Genomic DNA, 23,889 nt, shown 5'->3' on the forward strand with positions numbered 1-23,889 from the left:
TCCTGAAAAATGGTACTTACAATCAGGCTAGACAGTACCCATAGGGTTAAAAGACATTCTTTTTTTTTTTTTTAAAGATTTTATTTATTTATTTGACAGAGAGAGATCACAGTAGACAGAGAGGCAGGCAGAGAGAGAGAGGGAAGCAGGCTCCCCGCTGAGCAGAGAGCCCGATGCGGGACTCGATCCCAGGACCCTGAGGTCATTAGGAAATTCTTAGCCTGTCTACACATATTTAAGATAGTAACTGCTTTTCTTTTCCTATCTTAATAACCATATTGTACAGTAATGCAGGAAAGTAGTTACTAATAGTATCACCAAACGCACATCATTGAAGCTACCAAAGCAGTTTAGAGGAATTGAAATCTTGGAACTCTGAAAGTGAAACTTTTCTGTTTGTATAAAGGACTCATTTGATAATGAGCAAGTAGTCATTTTGTATGTGAGCTCCCAAACCGCACCAGGATGAGGCGTGTTGTGTCTCAGTTTTCACAGCTATTTATTGAACTCGTCGTGAACTGAGGTCTTCAGAATAGAGGTGATGTCTTTTATATGATTTGACGAAGTATAGTAAATGTAAGAGATCATGGGCTAGTGAATAACGAAGGTAATCTTGTTGGCAATTCTAAGTGTCTCTTGTTGCTTTCACCTCCTCACCAGTGAAACCACTAAGTTGGGCTGGGTGTCAAGAAATCATGGAGCACTTGGGTGGTTCCATCAGTTAAGCATCCAACTCTTGGTTTCAGCTCAGGTCATGATCTCAGGGTTATGAGATAAAGCCTTGTGTTGGGCTCCACACTGAGCATGGAACCTGTTTGAGAGTCTCTCTTTCTTCTCATCTGCCCTCCCTGCCCCATATCTTGCATACTTTTGTGCTATCTCTAGGGAAAAAAAAAAAGAAGAAGAAGAAGAAGAAGAAGAAAGAAAGAAAGAAAGGAAGGAAGCAGAGTACTCTTTGTACCCTGCAGTGGGTTAATGAATTTTTTTTAAAGATTTTATTTATTCATTTGACAGAGGGAGAGAAATCACAAGTAGGCAGAGAGGCAGGCGGGGTTGGGGGTTGGGAAGCAGGCTCCCTGCTGAGCAGAGAGCCCGATGCAGGGCTCGATCCCAGGACCTTGAGATCATGACCTGAGCCAAAGGCAAAGGCTTTAACCTACTGAGCCACCCAGGTGCCCCTAATGAATGTTTTATTAGAGAATAAATATGACTGTGGCTAGGGCAGGGCACGGTATACTGAGGACGACAGGGCAGAAGAGCAGCAAAAAAGTAGATCTAAGGAATATAGATCTGCATGGGCTAATGTTTCCGTGGGTCTCGCTCTCTCCTATCGGGGGCAGGGCTGGATAGCACAACATCAGTCATGATGTCATCTGGGACCAGCAGCATCAGCCTTTGAGGAATGCAGATTCTCAGACTCTCTCCCCACATCTACTGATTCAGGAACTCCGGGGATAGTGCCCAGAGATAGGCATGTTTGCTACCTCTCCAGGTGATCCTGATGCTCTCTAAACTTTGAGCATTATTGATAAAGTATGTGTTTGACTGAAGCAGAGAATCTGAAGGAAAGTTATAGAAGTTTTCTTTTCGTGGTTGGCTTGGTGGCAGGGAGATGCCCAACATCAATATCAAAAGCCCTTCTAAATAAAAATGACAGTTGAATAACATAAGCATCGTCATGGAGAAAAGACAGAGATTCTGAAAAAAAAAATTGTATGCTAAAAAAGGAGAAAGAAGAAAAGTTATTCAGTCGGAAAGGTAGCATCAAAAATGGAGTTCTGTCTTGCAGGGGTCATTTGAGATCATTGAAACAATTATAGAGGAATTCATAAGATGTGGTAACTCTTAGCTCAACCGCATGCTTATTATATAACACAGACTCTTCAAGATGCCTTGAAAATCGAGTGTTCTTCATTTTCGGAGGACTGTTTGGGCAAGTCTGCAATGGAATACAGGCATGAGGAGATGCGAACAGAAATGGAAGTTCTCAAACAGCAGGTGAGAAGTTGAAAGTGGCGCAATCATGTAGAAAACTCAGGGCCCATTGTTCATGCTCCTTTGGACATTTTTGGAAATCTTTCTATTCAAAACATGTCCAAAGTCTTCACATTTATTTTCATTAGAATTATCTAATTTTTTTTTAAGATTTTATTTATTTATTTGACAGAGATCACAAGTAGGCAGAGAGGCAGGCAGAGAGAGAGAGAGGAGGAAGCAGGCTCCCTGCTGAGCAGAGAGCCTGATGAGGGACTCGATCCCAGGACCCTGGGATTATGACCCGAGCCAAAGGCAGAGGCCTTAACCCACTGAGCCACCCAGGCACCCCTAGAATTATCTAATTTTAAAGCTTGATAAGAGAATATATATCAGCTAGCCCAACTCACACTTCATAAGAGGGGAATTGAGTTTCAAATGGGTGAAATGGTTTATCCAAGATTATACAGTTAAAAGAAGGGCTTCCTAATTAACCTTTTGGTGAGATTTTATTAGCACTGGTCTAGAGAGTTTCACGTGGACACAATTTATTTTGAAAACACTACCACCGCAAATTGTGGACCTTTTCAGAAAATGCTTGCAGCCAGGCTGTTATTCTGAGCTGTTGGCCTCCAGGCCTTTGAACAACACAAGCAGTGTTAAATACTCTGCACTGATCATAAGCACTGAAGAGCCAGCTCTGTGCACCGACAGCTACATGTGGATGGCACCACCTAGCAATTTATTGACACACAAGGCCCTCTTCCTCCCCACTCACCCAGCCTCAACCCCACGTGACCAAGTGGACAGAAGAGTAAAGGTGTTAGCTTCTACATGTATCAGCAACATGGGCTATAGGCACAGAGCACTGCCTGACTGATTTGGATCTAAATTTAGTTCAGCCAGCTGGAGCTGGCTTAGCTGAGGGGCCACCCATGCATATCATATCTCTTTTCCTGTAAGAGGTTAAATAAACTAATGAAGATAAAGTTCATGGAACAGTTCATGGCGATGTCAGTAAATATAGGATACATATAGGAATCCTATCTCTGAAGCACACATTGTCAGTAATATATTAGCGGTGGGGGAGAGGATGTGATAGAACAAAGGGCTGGGAAGTATGTCCCTGGAACTGATTTGTTGGCTGTTCTGCTCTGAACAAGGCCAACTCCAAGGATTCTTGATGCAATACGCGAAAGAATGAAGCAACTGCGTTCTTGTTGTTTATCGTTATCACTCCTAAGAAATAGCGTATCTGTAAATCTAGAAAATTCTAGATCTTGCACTTGATCGTAAAGTTGCATTTTCTCTTCTTTTAAGCCATTTGAATATTCGGCCCCATTACATTCAGGATCAAATACATGGTTTAAAAATAAACCTATGAAGAGAATAAGGGTAGTTTTCGGAGTATTAAAGCTCTGCCAAATTCTCAACCCCTAAAGTACCATTGCCACTAGCCAGGATTCCTCTGAAAAAAACTACTTCTTATGTTCAGACACTTGAATCATCTTTGATGCTCTCATATAATGGATCCCACATGCGAGAGAGTCACTCTTACACATGCATAGAATTTGCAGCAATGGTTTAGCTCATATTGGATGCAGACAATGACAGGTATCCTTTTTTTCATTCTCCCCAAGAGGTCCAGAATCCATCTCCTTAGCTTTTGCTAACTTTTTGCTAACTTTATGCATACACATTTTAACGGTGCACATTTTTAATTGGACACCCACAATCACTATATCATCAGGTGTCATGTGATACACTAAAGGATTTCAATTCACAAAGAAACTGAGCTAGAATCTTGGCCACCTGGCTGCAGTGATGACATCACTATCAGTGTTGTGTTTGATAAAGAGTGTTCAGTTCTGATTAGACGAGCTTCTCCCATTTCAAATGCCTCTGGTAATTGTTTACAGAGCATTAGTTTGACTCTGTCTGGAACTGAGCCTCAGATCTTAACCCAAACCCAAACCAAAACAAAATGTCAGCTTAGCTGGGTGTAGTTCCCTTGCAATGCTTCTGGTGGTTGAAACCTTAAAAATTAAATGTGTATATCTGCATCTAGATCTGTATAACATGTTTAATTTTTTCCTTTTTTGCCTATTACATGTTGTTCTATTGTTATCAACTTTAATAAGCCTCTAGTTAAAACGTGGTGCATTATTCATGGTGAAGGTGCAGAGTGCATTGGTATTAATAGACAAAAATCTAACTACTAGGTTCCCTTGGAAGTTGTAATTTAACTCATTGTCTTAAAGAAATTCCTTTGCCTTATTCCCTAAGCTTCATTTATTTTTATAGTTCCACATGCTAGTCTCCAAACCATCAGTTAACACTATGCCAGTTAAAAACAATAATGATCAAACCTGTTTTTCTTTTGGTTTGATTTTCTGGAATATGTGGAATATTTCTTGCAAAGCATTCCACTAAAATATTGCTACTTTTAAAAAACTGACATATCCCCAAAATTACTGAGGCCAATTGTGAATACCTTTTAACAATCATACTTGGCTCTTTCACATACATGAGCCTTTAATTTCTATTGCATATTCAATTTACTATTTATATTTGGAAACTGGCACGCCAATATTTAGTGGCTTCACTTAACAGCTATTGCCAGTAAACTGTCTTTTAGAACTTCAAACACTATTCCTACATCAAAGCTTTGTGTTGGGGATGGATGGCTTGCTCCAAAATAGAGATACTTAACACTAGGCAAGGGGAATGCTTATCACAATAAGGAAATATGCAGCGAATAATGGGTAAGGGAAATATTTTTTTCAAAATATCCATGTTGTTACTTTACTTCTGAATTCCTGACACATACTCAAGGAGGAAAAAGTTGAGAACTGCCATTCTAAAAAAAGCAAGAGATAAAATTATGGCCAGATCCATTAGGATGGAGTCTCATCATGAAAAAATAATGATGAAAAGAGGATAGGAATTACTCAGATTGGACAAGCCCAATGATTTCTTCTGAAATCATTTTAATAGTTTAGAGAAAAGGCTGCCAACAGTAACAAGTCAATATTTCCTAGGTGCAAATATATGAAGAAGATTTCAAAAAGGAGCGATCAGACCGAGAAAGACTTAATCAAGAGAAAGAGGAGCTGCAGCAAATTAATCGAACTTCTCAATCCCAGTTGAACAGGCTGAATTCTCAGGTATAAGTCAAAACAAAATAATCTTTGCCAGCACATGTATGTGGGTTTTGTTTTTTTTTTTTTTTTCATTAAAAATATCCAAGACTTTGGCTTCTGTTAATTGACATTGATTTTCTTTGAGAGGTAAGCACCTGGGATGAAATCATTCTTAAACAATCTTGTAAAGAGATGAAAATGACTGGCGATTTCTTTTAACTTAAATCTATTAAGGAGTTACCTAAGAAATTGGATTCCAAAGTCTTTTATAAAATTCAACTCTTTTGATCTTTTTCTCATAATATTTATCTTGGTGGAAAGGGAGTTGAACCACTTAATACTCAAAATTCAAATCCAAAGCACTCCAGCATCGTGAATTTGTTTCTACAACTCTTTTCATTTTCTTTGATGGGTCATATTGGAATGTTCCTGTCTTCCAGAAACATACATATTTCTAAAAGTTATTTATAGATATAAAATACAGTGAAATCGAGAATTTTATTCAGTGGGTTCCCCGATTAAATGTAACTGGATCACTCTCAAGGAAGCCACATAATGGTAGTTTATTGGAATAGAATATATTAAATGTAAACATATTATAATTAAATGTAATAGGATATATTAGAAGTAGACTCAGGAAGTGGCATGATGAGTAAATATTGATGTTAATGAGGAAAATGTAGCTAACACAACTTTGGCTTAAGAAAATGAACCACAGAATTTTTGATTTGCAAAATCATTCAGTGCTTTTCAGTAAATAGGAAATTGTTGTGGGATATACTGTGACAGCTTCAGAGCTGCAGGATTCTTAGTCTCAAAAGAAATGTTTAACTATTTGTCATCCTCTTCTTCCAAATACAAAGTATACTGTGAATTAAACTCAATTTCTTCTGTGACATATTTTCAAGGATTCATTTGGAATTCTTAATCTTACATGCAAAAAATTATTTGGCCAAACCATTTTCTAAGAAATTAAAAAAAATAAAATAGTCATTAAAGTATAATAAAATGCTTTTCTGAAAATGATTCATGCACCTTACTTTATACAAACGAGGAGCGAGGAAATGTTCTGATGACTCTCGGTGAGGAAATCACTCTTGATTTGTATCTCTTATGTGCAAAGCTCCGTTAATTTCCTCTAAGTTGTCACTGCACTAATTATTTTACTTCCAGCCAGATTTTAATTTGCTCATTCCACTATATTAAATTCAGATTGATGATAAATCTGTGTCTAAGATTGGCAATGTCTTTGCCATTGTAGACGTTCTAGTGCTTCCAGGAACACATAACAATCTAAATAGAGACTATAATCCACAAATAATTTTTATTTCTCTGTCATCTGTAAACTAACTTTTAATTGATATCAGCAAAATAATGCATTGTCTACATAGAGTATGGTATAATTGTATTGATAAACTAAGGGATAATCTTTATGAACCTTAAAATTACCAAAATTTTTCTTTAAATGATGATAGTCCAAGCATTTATTTTTCATCTTTTTAAAGATTTATTTATTTAGGGCCCTTGGTGGTTCATTCGGTTAAGCTACTGCCTTCAGCTTGGGTCGTGATCCCATGGTCCTGGGATTAAGACCCACATCAGGCTCCCTGTTTGGTGGGGGGCCTGCTTCTCCCTCCCCTTCTGCTGCTCCCCCTGCCTGTGTTCTCCTGCTTGCTTTCTGTTAAATAAATAAATAAAATCATTTTAAAAAATAAGGATTTATTTCAGAGGGAGAGAGAGCTTTCGTGCATGCATGAGTTGGGGGAGGGGTGGAGGTAGAGGAAGAGGCAGAGAATCTCAAGCAGACTACCTCCTGGGCACGAGTCTGACACAGGGCTCCATCCCATGACCCTGAGATCATGACCTGAGCTGAATTCAAGGGTCAGACACTTAACCAATGAAGTCACTCAGGCACCCCCAACCATTTATTTTTCAAAAATCTCATTCACTCTAGTCAAAGATATAGTAGATGGCTTAACAAACTTTGTTTAATGTATTAACAGCAAATCGAATGCCATGATACAATAGAATTGGCATGATGTTATTTGAATAGCGTATTATCTGTGGTCCAGAAAAGGAATTCTTAGGTCAAATTATTCTGGCACTAGTTTCCTGTGTACCAGAGTTTATACATTCTATTGCTAAGGATGTTTTAAGCCAATGACTAGTAAAATAGGAGTGTGGTAAAGAGCAAGATACTTAGAGATACTTAGGAGTAGGAGTAGGGGTAGAAGCTTCATGTCTGTCCCTGCTTTGACAATCAGGAACGACACTGAGCAAGTTCTCCAACTTTTCTGCGCTTCGTTTTCTTCACCTGTAAAATGACAAAGTTGAACCAGATGGTCTCTAAAATATTTCTTATAATTCTAAAACCTCTGTCTCTAAAAGTAAGTTTCTAAATCTCTTAGTATACTCACCTGTGAGATATATGGATGATGGTTTCCACCACCTCCTGACTTCACAAAGTTGTTCTCAGGGTGAAATGAAAAAAAAAAAAAAAAAAAAAAAACCCTATACAAAAACATCTAGTTCGGGACATGCCTCACAGGTTTTTCACAAAATGATTTTAGTCTGTTGGCAGGGGGAGTTTTTAAACAGAGTCAGTTAGTTACATAATTAACATGCCACATTTAGTCCCTTGTAATTTAATTTTGATGCTTTATTTCTCCAAGGCATTTGTTATATACCGTGAGGAACTAAAAGAATGATCCTTGCTATTAAAGACTGACAATATAATGAGGGAGACATATATAGCCTATCCATATGGACTCCTTATAGTCTATCCTTGTGGATTCCTGATAGTCCTTAAGGATTCCATATTGGTGTATCTGTCTACTCACTGAAATGTATCTGTCACCCCAAAAATCAATACTGGTGCCACCTAAGTCCATTTGTGAATATGTACAGAGCAGAAAAAAACTTGAGTCACCTTGCACAATTGTTCCCAGTTGAGGTCCAACAAGGCCTTGCCTCCTTGCTTCAGCTCTCAGACTATAACAATTATCTTTTTTGTGGTTTATTTCATCCCACGTGTTCTCATTTTTGTCCTTTTTGTTGGTTATTGCTTTGCTTAAAATGCCCCCCACAGAGTGCTGAGGTGCTACCTCATTTCCTTTAGCACAAGAAGGCCATGCTGTGCCTACAGAGAAAAGACATGTTAGACAAGCTCGTTCAGGGAATAACATGATACTATAGGCCAAGAGTTCAATGTTAATGGACCAATAATCTATATTTAATAAGATGCCTTTAGCAGAAACACACATAAAACAAGATTCTGTACTGATCAGCCAGCAAAAATGGTCTGACCAGAAGCTCGTAGGAACCTAACCCTGCATTTCCCGAGGAGCAGTGGTTGCATTCGCCACTTCATGTTCATGGTGACTTTACAGAACATAACTCCTGTGGGTTATGAGAACTGATTGTACACAGTACACATTGGACTATAAAAAGTCACATGGAATATGTATAATGCTAAATGGGAGGACAAAGGAAGGAGAGTGGCGGGACTTGAAACAATATCATTCAGTGGGGATATATGCCTTACATGGATGAGGAACAGGGTGGTGGGGATGACAAGAGCATGACTAACGAGTCAAACAAAAACGGCTTTCTCTAGTTGTGTCGGATGTTGAAAAACCGCAGGGTGGGTAACTCTGCTGGGCCTTAAATAGGGAGAAGCCATAAAGTATAGCAGTGCGACATTGGACAAGTTCCTCAGTATCTCAGAGCTCCGTGTCCTCATCTGTAGAACAGGGATAATAACACTGAGTACCACATAGAGGCATTGGGAGGAATCAGTGAGTTATTACATGTAAAGCCGTAGATCAGTGTCCGGCACGGAGGAAGTGCGTGCACAACTTCTAGCATTGACTGTGGTAGCTCTTCAGTGTACAGCAGACGGATTCCAATTTTGCAATAAGCCGTGGAAGCTGTTTCTGTGTCTATCTCTTCCTTCCTCTATCTCTTCCTATCTCTTCCTTCTTCTCTACATTTATGTCTGTATATCAGAATATCAACCTAAAACTGAGAATGACAGTTGTTTCAACAAATTGAAATAACAATTTAAAATTATTCCACTTTCCAGACTTTACTTGGGTTTTCAAGATAGAATCAACGCGGGTCTGGAAAATCCAAAACGTGACTGTTTTCAATGGCATGACTGCTGTATCAGTGCTTCACTCCTGGGGCTTCTGAGCAGATCTTGACAGTTGGGTCAAGAGTAACTTTAGAATGAACCATGTGGACTCTTTCGATAAACAAATGCCTTTGTTTTGTCTGTAGATAAAGGCTTGTCAGATGGAGAAAGAAAAACTCGAAAAGCAATTAAAACAGGTACGTCACTCCTTAACCTGAATTCACCAATCTTCTGATTGTAGTTGAAATGGCAACATTAAGTTCTGCCCCCACATTTATTCCTGGGCACAGCAGTTCCTCATGGTTGCAATTAAAGATGTATTCAGGCTCTGCTACAGATGTTCAAGAACAACCCAGGCTTTGCTTTAGGGACTAAAATGCCAGTGGATAGATAATGCTTACATTCCACCAAAGCCTCTCAGCCCTAACACTCATGAAAAACACATGCTTTCCAGAACATGTTACCAGTAGCACATGCCTTAGCGCATAGAAGTCTATGGGGATTTTTTCATAGACCCATGAACACCTGGTAAGTATATTTCCTAGGTGTTTCTTGCAGTTGCATACACAATGTACAGTGGAAAATTACATCAAAGGTTTGTGCCTCTTCAAGAAAATACAATATCTTCTTGGCACAGAAGTGTTCTGTCCTATTGGTTCTCTAGTAGGCTTCAGGGATGAATATTATTTCTCTTAATTCTTAATTTCCTCTCTGGACTTCCATTATGCTGTAGGAGTCTTGTTAAAACTTCTTTTATGGTTTCAATGGCTGGTTCTTCTTAAGTGAGGACTCTCTGTGAAGATAACTCAGACACATAAAGTTCAGTCTATACCATTTAAGTGTTTCTGATGTCTTCAACATCAGAAGCTAATCATCTTCCCTGGGTGCCTCATTGCTGTCAGCCCAGAGGTCACATCCGTGCTCCCACTATGTTGAGTTGGAATTATGAAAGAGTTCGAAGGAACCTTAAGATTTCAGCCAAACCTGGGGTTGTATAAAGCAAGTGTCAGTGTGACTCCCCAGTTTCACCCACTTCCAGTGAACCAACGACATTATCCTCCCCCAGATGTTGTTCCCGATGTGTAACTGCGGCTTGAATTCCCACGGGCAGGATCCATGTGCACCAGCAGGCCCTGGAGCTGCACGGGATCAACAGAAGCCCCCAGTAAGTAAGAGCCTGCGTCTCAACACACGAATGCTTATATTACCTAGTAGGTGCCAGTATTTTTTTTTTTTTTTTCCGGTAGAAATGCTGTCTGTCTCTATAATTTGGACACACACTCTTGTCCACAGAAAGAGCCTCTTTTTATCTTGGCCTCTAAGTTAGAGAGTTACAGTGGTCATGGTACACTCTACACTTTTTGGGACACGGAATCCATAGGACACACGTGGATACAAATAAATTCACTGAATGGCATCAAATTGAGCTGTAATTCATTGAACGATCACACAACATTTTATAAAGGCCATTTTAAATGACATACCTGACTCTTCCAAAAGAGGGCTTTTGTGCATAAAGAGAACCAAAATGAATATCACAAGTCTGAGAGATGCCTTTTTCAGTTGTAAACTTATATTGAACTACTGGATATGGCTACATCTGTGCAATATAGTCTTTGACATTTTCCAATTAAAAGGATATTCTTAAAGGATCCCAGCAAAAGTGACCCACTTAAGTTGCTCTCCGTGGCTGTGTCTAGCCAGGCAAAATGAAATGAACTGTGGAGCAATTATTTGTGAGTTGAATTGATTTGGACAGTCAACCTGAATAAGCCAGAACCAAAGCATCCTTCCTTCCCTTCTCCATAGCACTATTCCCCCCACCCTCCCCCACCATCTGGACGCTGGTCTCTACTCTGTGTTTTGGCTACATAGACAATGTCTTTATGCAGGAAAAAAAAATTATGCATTTTCTGCATTTTGGAAATGCTCAGGCAACTCCCCTCCCCCTTACTTTGTGTTAACTGTGTTTTTAATTATGCAAAGAATCTTGAGATTTTAACTGGGATTTTCCTGGCAGAGCACTTACGGAGAGCATGAATCTCTTGCTTGCCATACTTTTGTATTTGAGTGTGACTCAAAGCCCTTTTCCCAAGGGAGGAGGTAATGACTCTTTGGGTGGCAGAGGCATGTCAGAATTTAATGAGCATCCCTTCTTTGACCCTGGTGTGACACACAGCACACTGCTGAGAATTGGGTTCTTTTTGTGTTATCGCCCGTTGTCACTTCTGTCTGCTCACCCTGCCCCGTTTCCTTTTTTCTTTACCTGTCTGCTTACTTTTCAATCTTTACCAGAAACACTTCTGGGAATCCCCAAACACAGCTATTGTTCCTTAAATTTTTGTCTTTCAGAATGTAGAAGTAAATTAATATTGTGGGAAACATAAAGAGATAAGAGTTCACTTTGGATTGAGCTCCTACAGGTGCAGGAATTGGAGAAATATTCTTGTGAAAGGTTAACAATAAAACCAATGAGTCATGCAAGTTTATCTAGAAGTAAAAATGACTGTTTTCTTCAAATACTCATTTATGAAAAGAAGACAGAAATTCACCTATTATAAAATCTCATCAGACTTGCCCAATCAATTATAAGAGGCAATACCTTGTCCAGACCATGTAAAATTATCACCAAATAAAGTCTTGTATTTGAAAAAGATTCCAAGCCATGTATAATGGCCTACATTATCAGGCAGTGTTCAGTCAAACAGAATCTTGGTGTAACAGTAGAATTTCACTCCTGGAGTTCATTTTAAAAGAACAGTTCATGCTTTATGCTTATTTCTAAGCCTGAATTAAAGGACAAGCAGTAGTGTTTGTAAAATTACAGTATATTTGCCTTCTTTTGGCAACTCTCCTGGAATCTAAAACTGAGGCTCACGTCACTTATCCTATGTGTTCTTTGAGACATCTAAAAATAAACGAGGAGATAAAAAACAGAGGTGATCTCATTTCCTCTTTTAGCTTTTTCGTGGACCAAAATGAGCCAAGAGCCTAGGTGTCTGAGTGGGGGTAAAGTGGGGTCAGACTGTACTAAATGCAGAGTTTCTTAGTGTCTTGTCAGATAATTGAGCTTTAAGGCAACTTTCAGTGGTCTGGCAGCCCCTGCAAATTCTCCCTGTTGGCTTATCGGTAGAGACATTTTCAGGAGTTATTTCAGGAGGTAATTAATTAAGAGAACAAAAGATCTGTATTCTGTGTGTCTTGGGAGGTGGGGAGTAGGAGGCAGGGGTGAGCACTGGAAGCAGAAAGACAGACCATCCTCATGGGCAGGGGAGGCTGGGTTGCTCTGTTCCGAGTGGCTAACTATAGAGGTACTCCATCTTGGATTTCTCTATCTCTGACTTGGAACTCTATCTTGAATTTCGGGTCAGTAGTTTATGATTTACTCAAAGTAGTTTGTTTGACATGTTCCCCAATGTCCAATATCTAGGTGTTCTTAACTGGTGAAGCCTAGAAGAAAATCCCACAAGAAAAATCCAAGTCTACCCTCACCTCTTACCTCCTTTCTAATCTAAACTCTCTGAACGATCTAGAGAGTACTTTCTATGGAGGAACAGAACGAAGAGAAAGATCAGCCCTGCTTCATTGTCCTGAGCCTCTGTAAGCGCTCTCCTCACTGAATGGCTTAGATTTCTTCCTTGTACCCCAAAACACTAAACTTGTCACTGTTCTCTTGGTCTCTCTGTTGTCTCCCGTGTGAGTGCTTTAAGCGCAGTACTTATTGATGGTAAACTGCTTTGTTTTATTTATGGACTGTAGTAAGTTTTACCGAAGTATTTATATTTCTGCAGATATCCCAAACACATCTGCTTAAAAAAAAAAAAGAAAAAATGCCACAACCCCAAAGTAGAAGGAACTCTGGCCAACACAAAGTGGATTTGGTGGGGGAGGGGGGGGTTGGGAGATGGGGATAGTGATGAAGGAGGTAAGAGAAATAAGCAAGATTGGCAACAGGTTTGGATAGAAAGGACTTTTGTGCTGCCTACGTAATAAAAGCCACATAGTATAATTATATTTTTAATATGCCACTATGTTTTGTTTGAAGTCCATATTGCTATAATAATGTTTTATTGTTCCACACAGCCAGACTATCAGTGGTATGCTCCTGACCAGTTTCCGCCAGATGTGCAGCACAAGGCAAATGGTAAGACCACAGCTGTATTGAGCATTCTTTCATGTTTACATTTTAATGGGATCTTTTTGGGATGTTTACTCAACATACATTCATTCGTACTCGAGGAGGGCCTTCTATAAAGTCGTGTTGAATACACAACTCTAATTTGATGCACCTGGGGTTAACTTGAATTCCTTCAGAAACAGAAAATGTTCAAATGCAGAAATGTAGGAATCTCAGTTCTGGCTTCTGCTCCTATTCCAGGCTCGGAGTCAGTATTCCATCTGGGGCTAGAAATGAAAACTTCAAGTGAAGCTATACTGTAACAACAACAACAAAGCTCTGGGATTCCACTACAAAGGGCAGATGCACATCCACTATTCCAGGTTGAGTTTGCTAGACAGATGTTTTAAATGTCACTGGCAGACAGACAGAGGAAACCAAAGGCTCAGAACTGTGTTCCCAAGTGACTAAATGTCAGACTCCAAGTTTAGGCCAAGGTAGCCCACAACACCCACCTCTAAGTGTGCTGGGGAAAAAAACAAAACAAAACAAAACAAAAACACTAAAAAGTCACCTTTCAAGTACTCACAATGGAAAACTCTTTTATTTTTCTTTGGTTGACCGTTCTCCTCTTCTTTCCAGAATATGCCACACTTTCTCCTGCTTGTTTCTGTGCTCTCATGAGATCACTCAGGAACAGGCTGTATAAACTGGGCTATAACTGTAATCCCACCTCTATTCTCATCACAAGTCAGCCATGCCTGCTACGTGTTTAAAAATCTCAAATGACACACACCTGTGACCCTACATTCTTAATTACCAGAGACTTTAATCTATCTAGAAAGGCTGAATATGAGCCATATTCCAGTTTCAGGCCATACTTGAAGCTTGATCTCATTTAGTTCAGATCTGAGATCATAGAATTCTAGATTTTACTACAAGGAGCCCATTATGGAGTAGAAATAGAATGCCAGGGATAACACATGTGGTTTTGTAGATTGTGTACTTCACAAGTTCAAGTTCTGTAAATTGAGCTTCCTAGAGTTGCACAATACACAACCTGGACAGGTGTCCGCAGCAGCACTAGGAGTGGCAAAGGCCATAGCTTATAGCAGCTTTATAGAGAAGAAAGATAAAAAGTGAGAACTCTATAAAAAAATGTCTAGGTATGTATCAGAAAACTGTAGGACTCTTTTTCTTCTGTTTCTACTATGAATACAACCATTGGTTTTAATGAAATTCTTGGGTTCCAGTCATAATAGAGAGCTTTTATTAGAAAGACATACTATTAACCATAATGGTTGTTGCATAATGTCTGTGTTTTTGAAATCCATTGTTGTATAATAGCTGAGCTGCCACCCAATTATAATTTTCCACTTCATATTATATTGGTCTGAAATGAATATTAAAGGTATTTTCTCCCTGAATTGGAGTTTAACCACTAGAAAATACAATTATGCAGTAGAGAATTCAGTAATATCATAAAGCCATTTTTGTATCACTAATAGATTCTTCTTGGACCAGTGTAATAGAAGCTAATAATTATATAAGGTAGAAGTGAATTGTGATGACCTTCAGAAACTAAATTAAATATGTAAAAATAGAATGTTATAGGCAGTATGTAAGACCTAATGATTTTTGTCTGTTGGGAAGAAACATAATGAAGTTTGTGTTGCATAAACATGCTGTGTAAGAGTCTACAGATGTAAAATTACAGTAAAATATAAACCTCTATTATGTAGCAACCTGAGTATTTTTAAGGACATTGCATTAATCTTCACAGCAATGCTATAAAATAGGTTTTATTATATTGTACCATTTTACAGATGGGGAAACTGAGGCTTGGAGAAAATTAAAGTAGCATGCATATATCACACAGTTGATGAAATTTAGTCCTGGGATTAGATTCTAGTCATATAGGACTTCAAAACACCTGTGCTTTGAATCACATCCTATAGTGCCCTCAAAAACCTACCTCTCTCACTATATTAGAGTTTTCTATAATGACAGATAGAAAATGAGAATGGGGATTTACCTTGCATAATTATAGAACTTAAATCTAACCCCAATAATCTTTTCTTCCTATGAAGCCATAACATGTGTTATCTGTACTACTCATTTGGTATTTTGAATATCACAGGGAAAAGACAAGGTATTATGTAAGATTAAGTATGTAATAAATATGTTATGAATCAATGCATGCTTTGTCAGCCCTTGTCGAAACTGATGGGATATGTTGCTGTTTGAACCCTTTCCTTCTGCATACCAGCCCAGCTCTGCAGACGACTGTGGCTTGTCTGCAGCAGGGACAAGGGCTGATCAGGGATAGGGAACCACTGGAGAAATAAATTCCTTACTCAGGAATCTACCTGTTTTTGATTTCTATTTCTCCTCTTCTAGCTTTCAAAGCTGATGCTATCTCAAGGTTCAAGCCAGTTTGGCAAAAACTCTGAAATCACCCTTGTCAAAAAAAATCCCTCGTATGCCATTATTTAACTTCAGGGGTGGTTCTTATTTTTCTTTATGTCATTTAATTGGAAAGCTCGTAGATCCAACTCAATTGCTCAGAATTCTTAAAAGTAACTTTGTGGTATCGTTAAATAGTTTGAAAAAGTTTTTGTTAAGCAGACATTTTTGTTATGTTATTACTCATTGTCTTAATACTTGGCTAATATGTTTATCTTTCACTATTCACAAATACACTGCTAGTCAGCACACCCTGTGTTTTGGGCTATAAATACCCAAACTCAAACAATCAAGAAAAAAATGAGTGGAAAAATTAGGCTCTGTTTCTGGTAAATTATAAACAGAAAGTATTTTTAAAACTCTTATAAATATTTATTCATTTAATAAGTACGGAAGTTTTCTACTTGTATTTCAGTGAAAATAACCCTTTCAGAAATATGGATATTCAAATGAATATTAATCTGTGTGCGTGTTTTGTACATTGTCCTAGTTCTCAGTTTTTATTAATTTCCTATGACTCCCAACAAATTTTACTTTTCTGACCCCAATATATATAGCACATTGTAGTATGATCCTAGTATCTATCCTTATAATTCCTCTTACGGGAATCTAACCTTAAATAGTGGCTCTGACATCTACACGTGGAAGCGTTTGCAGAACAGTAGCCTTTTGGGTAATGAATGATTAAATTGCTATGATCACTAGATTCTCCTTTAACATGAGGCATGAATACATGGAGAGCTTCGTACTTCAGGCTCAATATTTAAACGTCATGAATCAAGCGTAGAAACTATTATAGTCTATCCTCCTATTGACAAATATAGCTGGAAGGGTAGATGAAATTTAAAATGCTCACATTCCAACCAGGACACAGTGGCCCAGGAGGACCTGAGCTGTGGCCCATCCCCTTTACTTCCCACCTTTCCACTGGGAAGGATCTTGAGTGTGAACTTGCCTACAGCCCAGTTGGCACATCCGTATGTCCCTCATTACACTACAAACAGCGTAGCATAATGAGGGACTTCAGGCCTGGGCTTCAGGCCACATGAGGCTGAGAAGCAGAAACAGGATCACTTGGGCAGGAATTTTGAGGTTCCTCATGTAGGTACGAAGAACTTGTTCTAGAAGGAGGCAGGTTTACAATGGGGAGGAAAGTGGCTGGAGGAGGGCCAGAGCAGGGTCCTCTAAAAGTGGGAAACGAATGAAGGGCTTCCTGGCCAAAGAAGAAAGTCAGTAGGTACTGAGTACTATCATGCAGTCTTTGGGTCACCGTATTTCCAGCTTTGCTCTCAGTTACATTCTTTTGTTTTTTTGTTTTTTTTTTAAGATTTTATTTATTTATTTGACAGAGACAGTGAGTGAGAGAGAACACAAGAAAGGGAGTGGGAGAGGGAGAGGCAGGCTTCTTGTTGAGCAGAGAGCTTGATGTGGGACCCGATCCCAAGACCCTGGGATCATGACCTGAACTGAGGCAGATGTTTAACGACTGAGCCACCCAGTCGCCCCATTTTCTGGTCATTTTAGAATGCTTTGCAGACACATTGGAAATTAACTCTTCTTACAAAAACTCAAGATTTAAATAAAGGTTTTTAAGGCATTTAAGACTTACTTGGCTTTCTCTCTTCACATTACTAAATAATTGCATTTTTATATGTTGAAGTCTATAGATGTTAAGGGGTTACTGTTTCTGTTAAGAAACATGATTTTATGCAGAACATTTTAATCTCATTTCATCTGTTATCAGAATGGGATGCAAAATGACTTCCATGTTTCTAGAACAATTATGGCATTTTAGAGTTAGTATAACCTTGAAAACATGTTTTTTGTTTCTTTCTTTGTGAAATGTCGAAAGACTGTGTTTTCTAACTATATCACATGCCAGTCTCTTCTGTACCTTCCAAATTTTTCATATGCTGCAGAGCTGAACTTTGTCTAATGAGCTAGAATTCAATTCTTACATGTTTGGAAAGACATGAAGTGTGGGCACGTGAGATTGTGTTGTGAGCAAACATAATTATTTCTTTATGATATAAGAGATCAAAGCCCAACTATTATAATTGGTCTTTACTAATGTCTAGTAATAACTAATTAACCGAATACTGACTAAATTCCTTTCCTAGGGCTACCATAACAAAGCACCAAATACTAGATGACTTAAAACAGCAGAAATTTTATCCTCTCATACTCTGGAGGCTAGAAGTCTGAGCTCCAGGTGTTGGCAGGGTCATGCTCCCTCCAGAACCCCTAGGGAAGGTTCCTTCCTTGCCTCTTCCTGTTTCTGGTAGCTCTAGAAGTTCCTTGGCTTTGGCAGCATAACTCCAATCTCAGCCTCACTCTTCACATGGCCCTCTTCCCTCTTGTCTGGGTCTGTGTCCAAATTTTCATCTACTTATAAGGACTCCAGTCATATTGGATGAGGCTAATCCAGTATAATCTCATATTAACCTGATTATGTGTACAAAGACCTATTCCAAATAAGGTCACATGCAAAGGTACCAGGGGTTAAGACATACACATTTGGGGGGAGGGACACACAATTCAACCCATAACATTGGCCATGTGCCAGAAACTATTTTAGGCATTGTATATATTTATATATTAGTTCATCAAAACCTTAGAGCAATGCTATGGAATGAGTACTACTGTTGTTCCTGTTTTAAAATTTTGGAAACCAAGAAACAGATAATGTCACTCGTCCAAGACCACATAGCTGGTTATTGGCTAGGACACAGACAAGCCAGGAAGTCTGCCTCCAAAGCCCATGCTGTAACCACCAAGCAATATGGACAACTCCATGCTACATTAAAATATAATAGTGTCATCATTTAGATCTATTCTATTTAAATAAATTCTAATGGATCTATCCTGAAAGCCAGAATCTGCAATTCTCAGTTTGTGTCTTTTTATAACTGTCTTTATAACTGAAAATTACAGATAATTTTACATCAGTAAAATGGCTGGATTAGTTGGATTTTTTGCAGTGGTATGAAGAGATATAGGAATCAGCATAAATAGTAGAAGGTACTTAAGAGATGTAAGAAAGAAGAAACTTGGACACTATACTTGCGTGATTTTCAATACAAATGGATAAAATACTAAGAATATTTTTTTATAAAATATACTTAATTATCTTACCAGCAGTTAATAAAAATAATCAAAATTTAGAGACAAATAGTTTTCTGTCTATTTCTGGATTTTTAGAAAGAATTGCAGGAGAAATGCATCCTCACCTTATAATGCCATAAAGGTCAGCTTAATGGTAAACTAAGTGGTTTTGCGAATGGACATTAAATAAAGTGTAAATGTATAATTATATGTACAGGAACATATCAAAACACAGGTGGTAAATATATTCCTATGCAGACATTGATTTATAAGCAAAGACTAAACATTCTGATTAACATCTTATATAGATAAACATAGGTAGATAGAACCTAGATGAGAAAAATGCCCACAGTAAGCTTAGACTAGTCACAATTCTATTAGGTGAATAAAATTGCAATATTTGTCTTAAACCGAAGATAAAAATCTGTAGGGAAATGAGGTTTCTATTACATGTCGCATCCCAGCTGGGAAGAATGTCTACTTACCTACGTTTCCATACTGTTGATGCTTGAGCACGCACGTTCTGAGGTGAGTGAGCATGTAGAGAGCAGAGTCCTCCTTTTACCTCTCTGCTGCTCTGGGGCACCTCCCCTCGTAGAGGACTTTAGATTCAGCCGATCCTTGAGATAGAGTCAGACATGGCCTCTGCCACCAAGATCTGTGGGTCCTGTTCAGATCACTTCAGCATCATGGGAATTAACCTGCACTCTTGTGAACATAAAAGCATAGAGTGTAACGCATACCATTAATAAATAATAAGGCACACAATCGGTTACTGGAACTCTTTATCAACCAGTAAGGCAAAGCGGACTGTGTCTGCACTATGAGAACCCATGTTTCTCTGGTGGCATTTCTCTTGCCCTGCCATTCGAACCGTGGAGCCAAGTCCGATGACAGAAGTCTCTTCCCACATTCACTGTATAGGCACATTCTGTCTTCCATTCAAGAAACTGAAGACCTATTTTTTTTTTCTTTTGTTCACATTTCCATTCTGCCACGGGTCCTCTCAGGGGTCACAACCTCTCTCTGCTAAAACATGGGAATACTGATTTCACCTCTGTATCTATTTCACAGGAGTGCTATAAAAACTATAGAGAAATTAATTTTTCTTAATGTTTTAAGATATCTAGGGGTAGGTATCATAAATAGATTAAATCTAAACTTTAGACTGGTAAGACCAGTGGATTATACTTCTGGGTCCAAAGTCATGCTCTCACCATATTAGATACCTTTTTAGTAAAATGGGCACCATTCTTAGAGGAGTATTTTATTTAAGCCTGGAAAGGAAACAGTTCATTAGTTTGAAAGTTTGTTTATTTGAAGTACCAAGTACAGGGCAACAAGTGTAGAACATTTAACATGTTCTCAGTTGTTATCATGGATAAGAAAATACCTTACTTCTTGAAATTTGTATGTATTTTTTTGTCACCCTGAGTAGATCTCTTTGATTTTGTCTTCCCTATAGTGCTCATTTGTGGTATTCTATCCTAGTCTTACTGAAATATACCACGTTTTTCGTATTGGTCTTCATGGTACATTAACACATCTTAAGTACAGTGATCTTTTCTATTGCTCTGACAATAATGTACCCTTTGCCATACTTAAAGTAGTTTATGTGGTAATTATCTTCCCTGGGCTAAGCACTAAACCTAATAGTAACAAATATGACTTACTTTCCTAAGCAAATGCTTGAGCTACCAAAATGCCAACAGAGATAAGAAGTAGTACAGAATATTCCTCTTCAGGCATGAGTAGAACTAGGCCACAGCTGATTTCACAAAGTGGTAAGCATATGTCAATGCTTAAAATAATAACCCTCCATTTCCCGCCTCTTGATTTTTTCAGTGTAAACTTGTGGGAGCTCATGAATAAAATATTTCTCTTTATCTTTTTTTTTTTTTTTGCCAACCTCAAAGTTTATGTTAGCCCTGAGCCAGAAGAAGAGAAATAAATTTTTAATTTTTAATCTGAAACATTTCTCTGTTTTTCATAGGTTTCTCCTCAGAAAAGAAAGTCAATCAGTAGAAGCACACGCAAGTAGAGGAACACTCGACCCAGAGGGAGAGCTTGGCTGACGACCCTCATTTTTCTTTTTACTGGTGGCTTATGTTGACACAACTGCACATCCTCTACTCCATGATTCGTGCGTGGTGGTGTTTCCCTTTGGCACAGAGAGAGGAAAAGACTTGGGACAGCTAAGATCCTGATCAAATCTGAGAAGCCAGCATTACACAACCAAATGCAATGTCCAGTTTCCTCGAAATGAGATTTAGCAGATGGATTATGCACCATTCTTTGAAACTCTCTTCAGCATATTGCTGTTGGACTTACAGAGGCTGATCTCATGATTTCAGCAACTCCACTTTTGGTACAGTAATATTCTATGTTGATTGAAATATATATTCCCTGGGGGAAGAGTTACTGCAGTTATAAATTTGTAACATTGCTCCCATGATTTCTGTCGGGGCTTGGTTCTTTAGCCAGTGTGACTAGGTACTGTGCTCGTCATTGTTGGTCTTGGTGAACCTATGAATAGGACTGAAGACATGTATAGACCTCCTTAAACTAAATGGATGGTTCAATCTGAATAAAATGGTAACCTTGAAACTATGCTTTGAACAGATCATTCCCATAAGGCAGATAGAGAAATTGTGAGCTTCCTTCATTCTTCGGTGGGATAGTTTATGAAAGACAAAACTCCACTGTGATGTTGATGGCTTCGCTGTGTTCATATGTACTGCAGTAGTAGTTTGGAGACACATGGATTTAGGGTGGAATCTGTTTTTATTTCCCATGGATTTGAGTAACTATTGATGAACAACACGTCTGACTCCTCAAACCTATAAAATTGAGAAATGAATGTATCCAGATTCTATTGTAATTAAATTTTACCGTGACATGACAGATGTCTAAAGACTAAGCAGATTTAAAAGTATTACGTTCATCCATTTAATAAGGTTTCTGCTAGGACCAACTGGAGGTCCTCTTTGTGAGGAGATGTAGAAGTGTGAGACCCATGGATATATGTAATCCTAGAAGCACCTAAAGAAAACTAGGAGCATCTGCTGAAGCTGCAGTCAAATGAAACCATCCGACACACTGCTGAAACTCTGAAACTCTTTGGCTCCAGCTTCCAGAAGTTAAACTACTTATTTCCAGCTCAGACTCTTCTTTTTTTTCAACTCCTGAATATACTCGCAGCTTTGTGTAATGGGAAGGTGAACCAGCCTTAGAAAGTTAAATACTTTCAGCCGGGGTCTGGCGACTAGGAAGATAATTCCTGAGAAAGAATTATCCTTCCTTACATTAATTCTCCTAAGCTTTGTTTTTGCTGCTACTTATTAAAGAGACAAATCATCCTTGAGCAATTCTTCAGCATAAGTGAATCAGAAAAACAATGGGGTTTACAAGTCAGTTTCATCAATGGGGTTTACAAGTCAGTTTCATCAAAGCTTTTTTTTTTTTTTTTTTAATTTCCATTTCCTCAGATTTGTGGAATAGTCATTTCAATAATACCTTTCAGTGGTGGATTAAGTTTGCCAACTGAGATGTGCCTATAGGAATAAAAACTGAACATATACGCAAAACGTACCCTTTGATAGCCTCATTCTAGGTTAAACATGATTTAACCATCCTATTACTATTACTGAAGTCATCCTATTATTAATTAGCAAGTTGGCAAACATTGGCAAGATTATGCAAATGCTAATGTAATGGGAAAAACTCCAATTTAAGTGAGACCTAATTTAATTTGAATTCCCAGTGGGTGACTGCAAATGTGGGAAGAGGACCCCTTGCCCAGAGTGCAACAAAAGAGAATTTCTACAAGAAGACAGATTTCTACAGCCCCGGCCCAAGAGCCAGTCAGTCCCTCCTGTGTTCCTCTTTCCAAATCATTTGTTTGGGGACTTCTGTCTCAGCTCATGCTTCATCCTCAGCTGTGGCCCTTGCTTCATTATCACACACAATTTCTGGAAATTAGGTGAGGAAGAGCTGTGTCCCTTTGTAGGAGAGGAAATCATACCACACAGTCTCTTTTATTGAGGAAATGGAAGACAAGGGCACATTTTAAGTTTTTGACAATCATGGAGAATTTAACCTTGAAGGTATCACATGAAGAAAATGATGTATTCACCTTGTCTTGGTTGTGACATGGAGTAAAAAACAAACAAACAAACAAAAAAAACCTTCCTTCGGACCTTCAGGTCTGGTTAAGTCTGGGAGTTCGGCCAGCCTCTGATGCTACTAGCATAGTTTATTTTTACTCCATTTTTCTGACAGAAAGGATATTTTGGACTAAATTGCTAATATGAAGCATGAACATACTTCCAGGTGATTTTCTTTATTTACTGAGCTCTATCCCTTAATGTTCAAGTGCATTACATGGTGGAAGTATGGGTCTGACTGGTCACTTTCATGTATTAATACTTTTACGTAGCTCAGTCATAAATGAAATCATATCTAAAAAGACATATGACCTCCCAACTCAATAATTCAATTTTACAAAATTTTTTTTAAATTTAAAAAAAACAAACAAACATGGTGTGCTTCACCAATTCATGTGTCATCTTTGCTCAGGGGCCATGCCAATCTTCTCTGTATCACTCTAATTTTAGTATATGTGCTGCCTAAGTCAGCACAACAATTATTAGATGAATACCCACTTGTTTTCCAAAATGTCTAGGCAACAGCAAACATCAGCCCATTCCTTTCTTGGCTTCCAAATAACCATTCCTCCCCCGCCACCCCCCACCGCCAACCCCCTGGAATAGCACCTGGGTATGCTTTAGGAAAGTTACCCTTTCCTCATTGGACCCAGTATGATCTAAAGTGCCCTGGCCTGTTCTAGTCAAGAGGCAACCATGTGATCCAAACCAGGCTAACTGGACACCCTGTTGCTGAAATTTGAATTTCAAGCCCGCATAGTCCTGGGGAGGCCATGGTCCTTA

General features: G+C 38.6%; 1 protein-coding gene, 1 long non-coding RNA gene and 1 other non-coding gene across 4 annotated transcripts in view; 1 reads left to right on the forward strand and 2 right to left on the reverse strand.

Annotated features, from left to right (window-relative positions):
- Positions 1–22,539, forward strand: part of TNIP3 (TNFAIP3 interacting protein 3) — a 101,179-nt gene extending 78,640 nt beyond the window's left edge. Inside the window, exons 9-14 of one of the 2 annotated variants that reach the window (XM_059169341.1) lie at positions 1,879–1,998; positions 5,016–5,141; positions 9,399–9,449; positions 10,364–10,417; positions 13,336–13,396; positions 20,934–22,539. In XM_059169341.1, the coding sequence (XP_059025324.1) occupies positions 1,879–1,998; positions 5,016–5,141; positions 9,399–9,449; positions 10,364–10,417; positions 13,336–13,396; positions 20,934–20,965 (444 nt within the window). In that variant the 3' untranslated portion in view covers positions 20,966–22,539. Of the gene's footprint in view, positions 1–1,878; positions 1,999–5,015; positions 5,142–9,398; positions 9,450–10,318; positions 10,418–13,335; positions 13,397–20,933 lie in introns of both variants that reach the window. The other variant, XM_059169334.1, reaches the window with a different exon arrangement.
- Positions 7,102–14,254, reverse strand: LOC131828616 (uncharacterized). The gene is made up of 3 exons (XR_009352514.1): positions 13,959–14,254; positions 8,047–8,256; positions 7,102–7,431 (listed from the first exon to the last, which is right to left on the reverse strand). It is a non-coding gene; the product is annotated as an uncharacterized LOC131828616 (long non-coding RNA).
- Positions 22,540–23,473: 934 nt separating the features above from the next.
- LOC131822881 (U6 spliceosomal RNA) lies at positions 23,474–23,580 on the reverse strand. Its single transcript, XR_009350363.1, has one exon. It is a non-coding gene; the product is annotated as a U6 spliceosomal RNA (small nuclear RNA).
- Positions 23,581–23,889: the final 309 nt, after the last annotated feature.

This window comes from Mustela lutreola, chromosome 1, assembly GCF_030435805.1.
Source record: "Mustela lutreola isolate mMusLut2 chromosome 1, mMusLut2.pri, whole genome shotgun sequence".
Classification (NCBI taxonomy): domain Eukaryota; kingdom Metazoa; phylum Chordata; class Mammalia; order Carnivora; family Mustelidae; genus Mustela; species Mustela lutreola.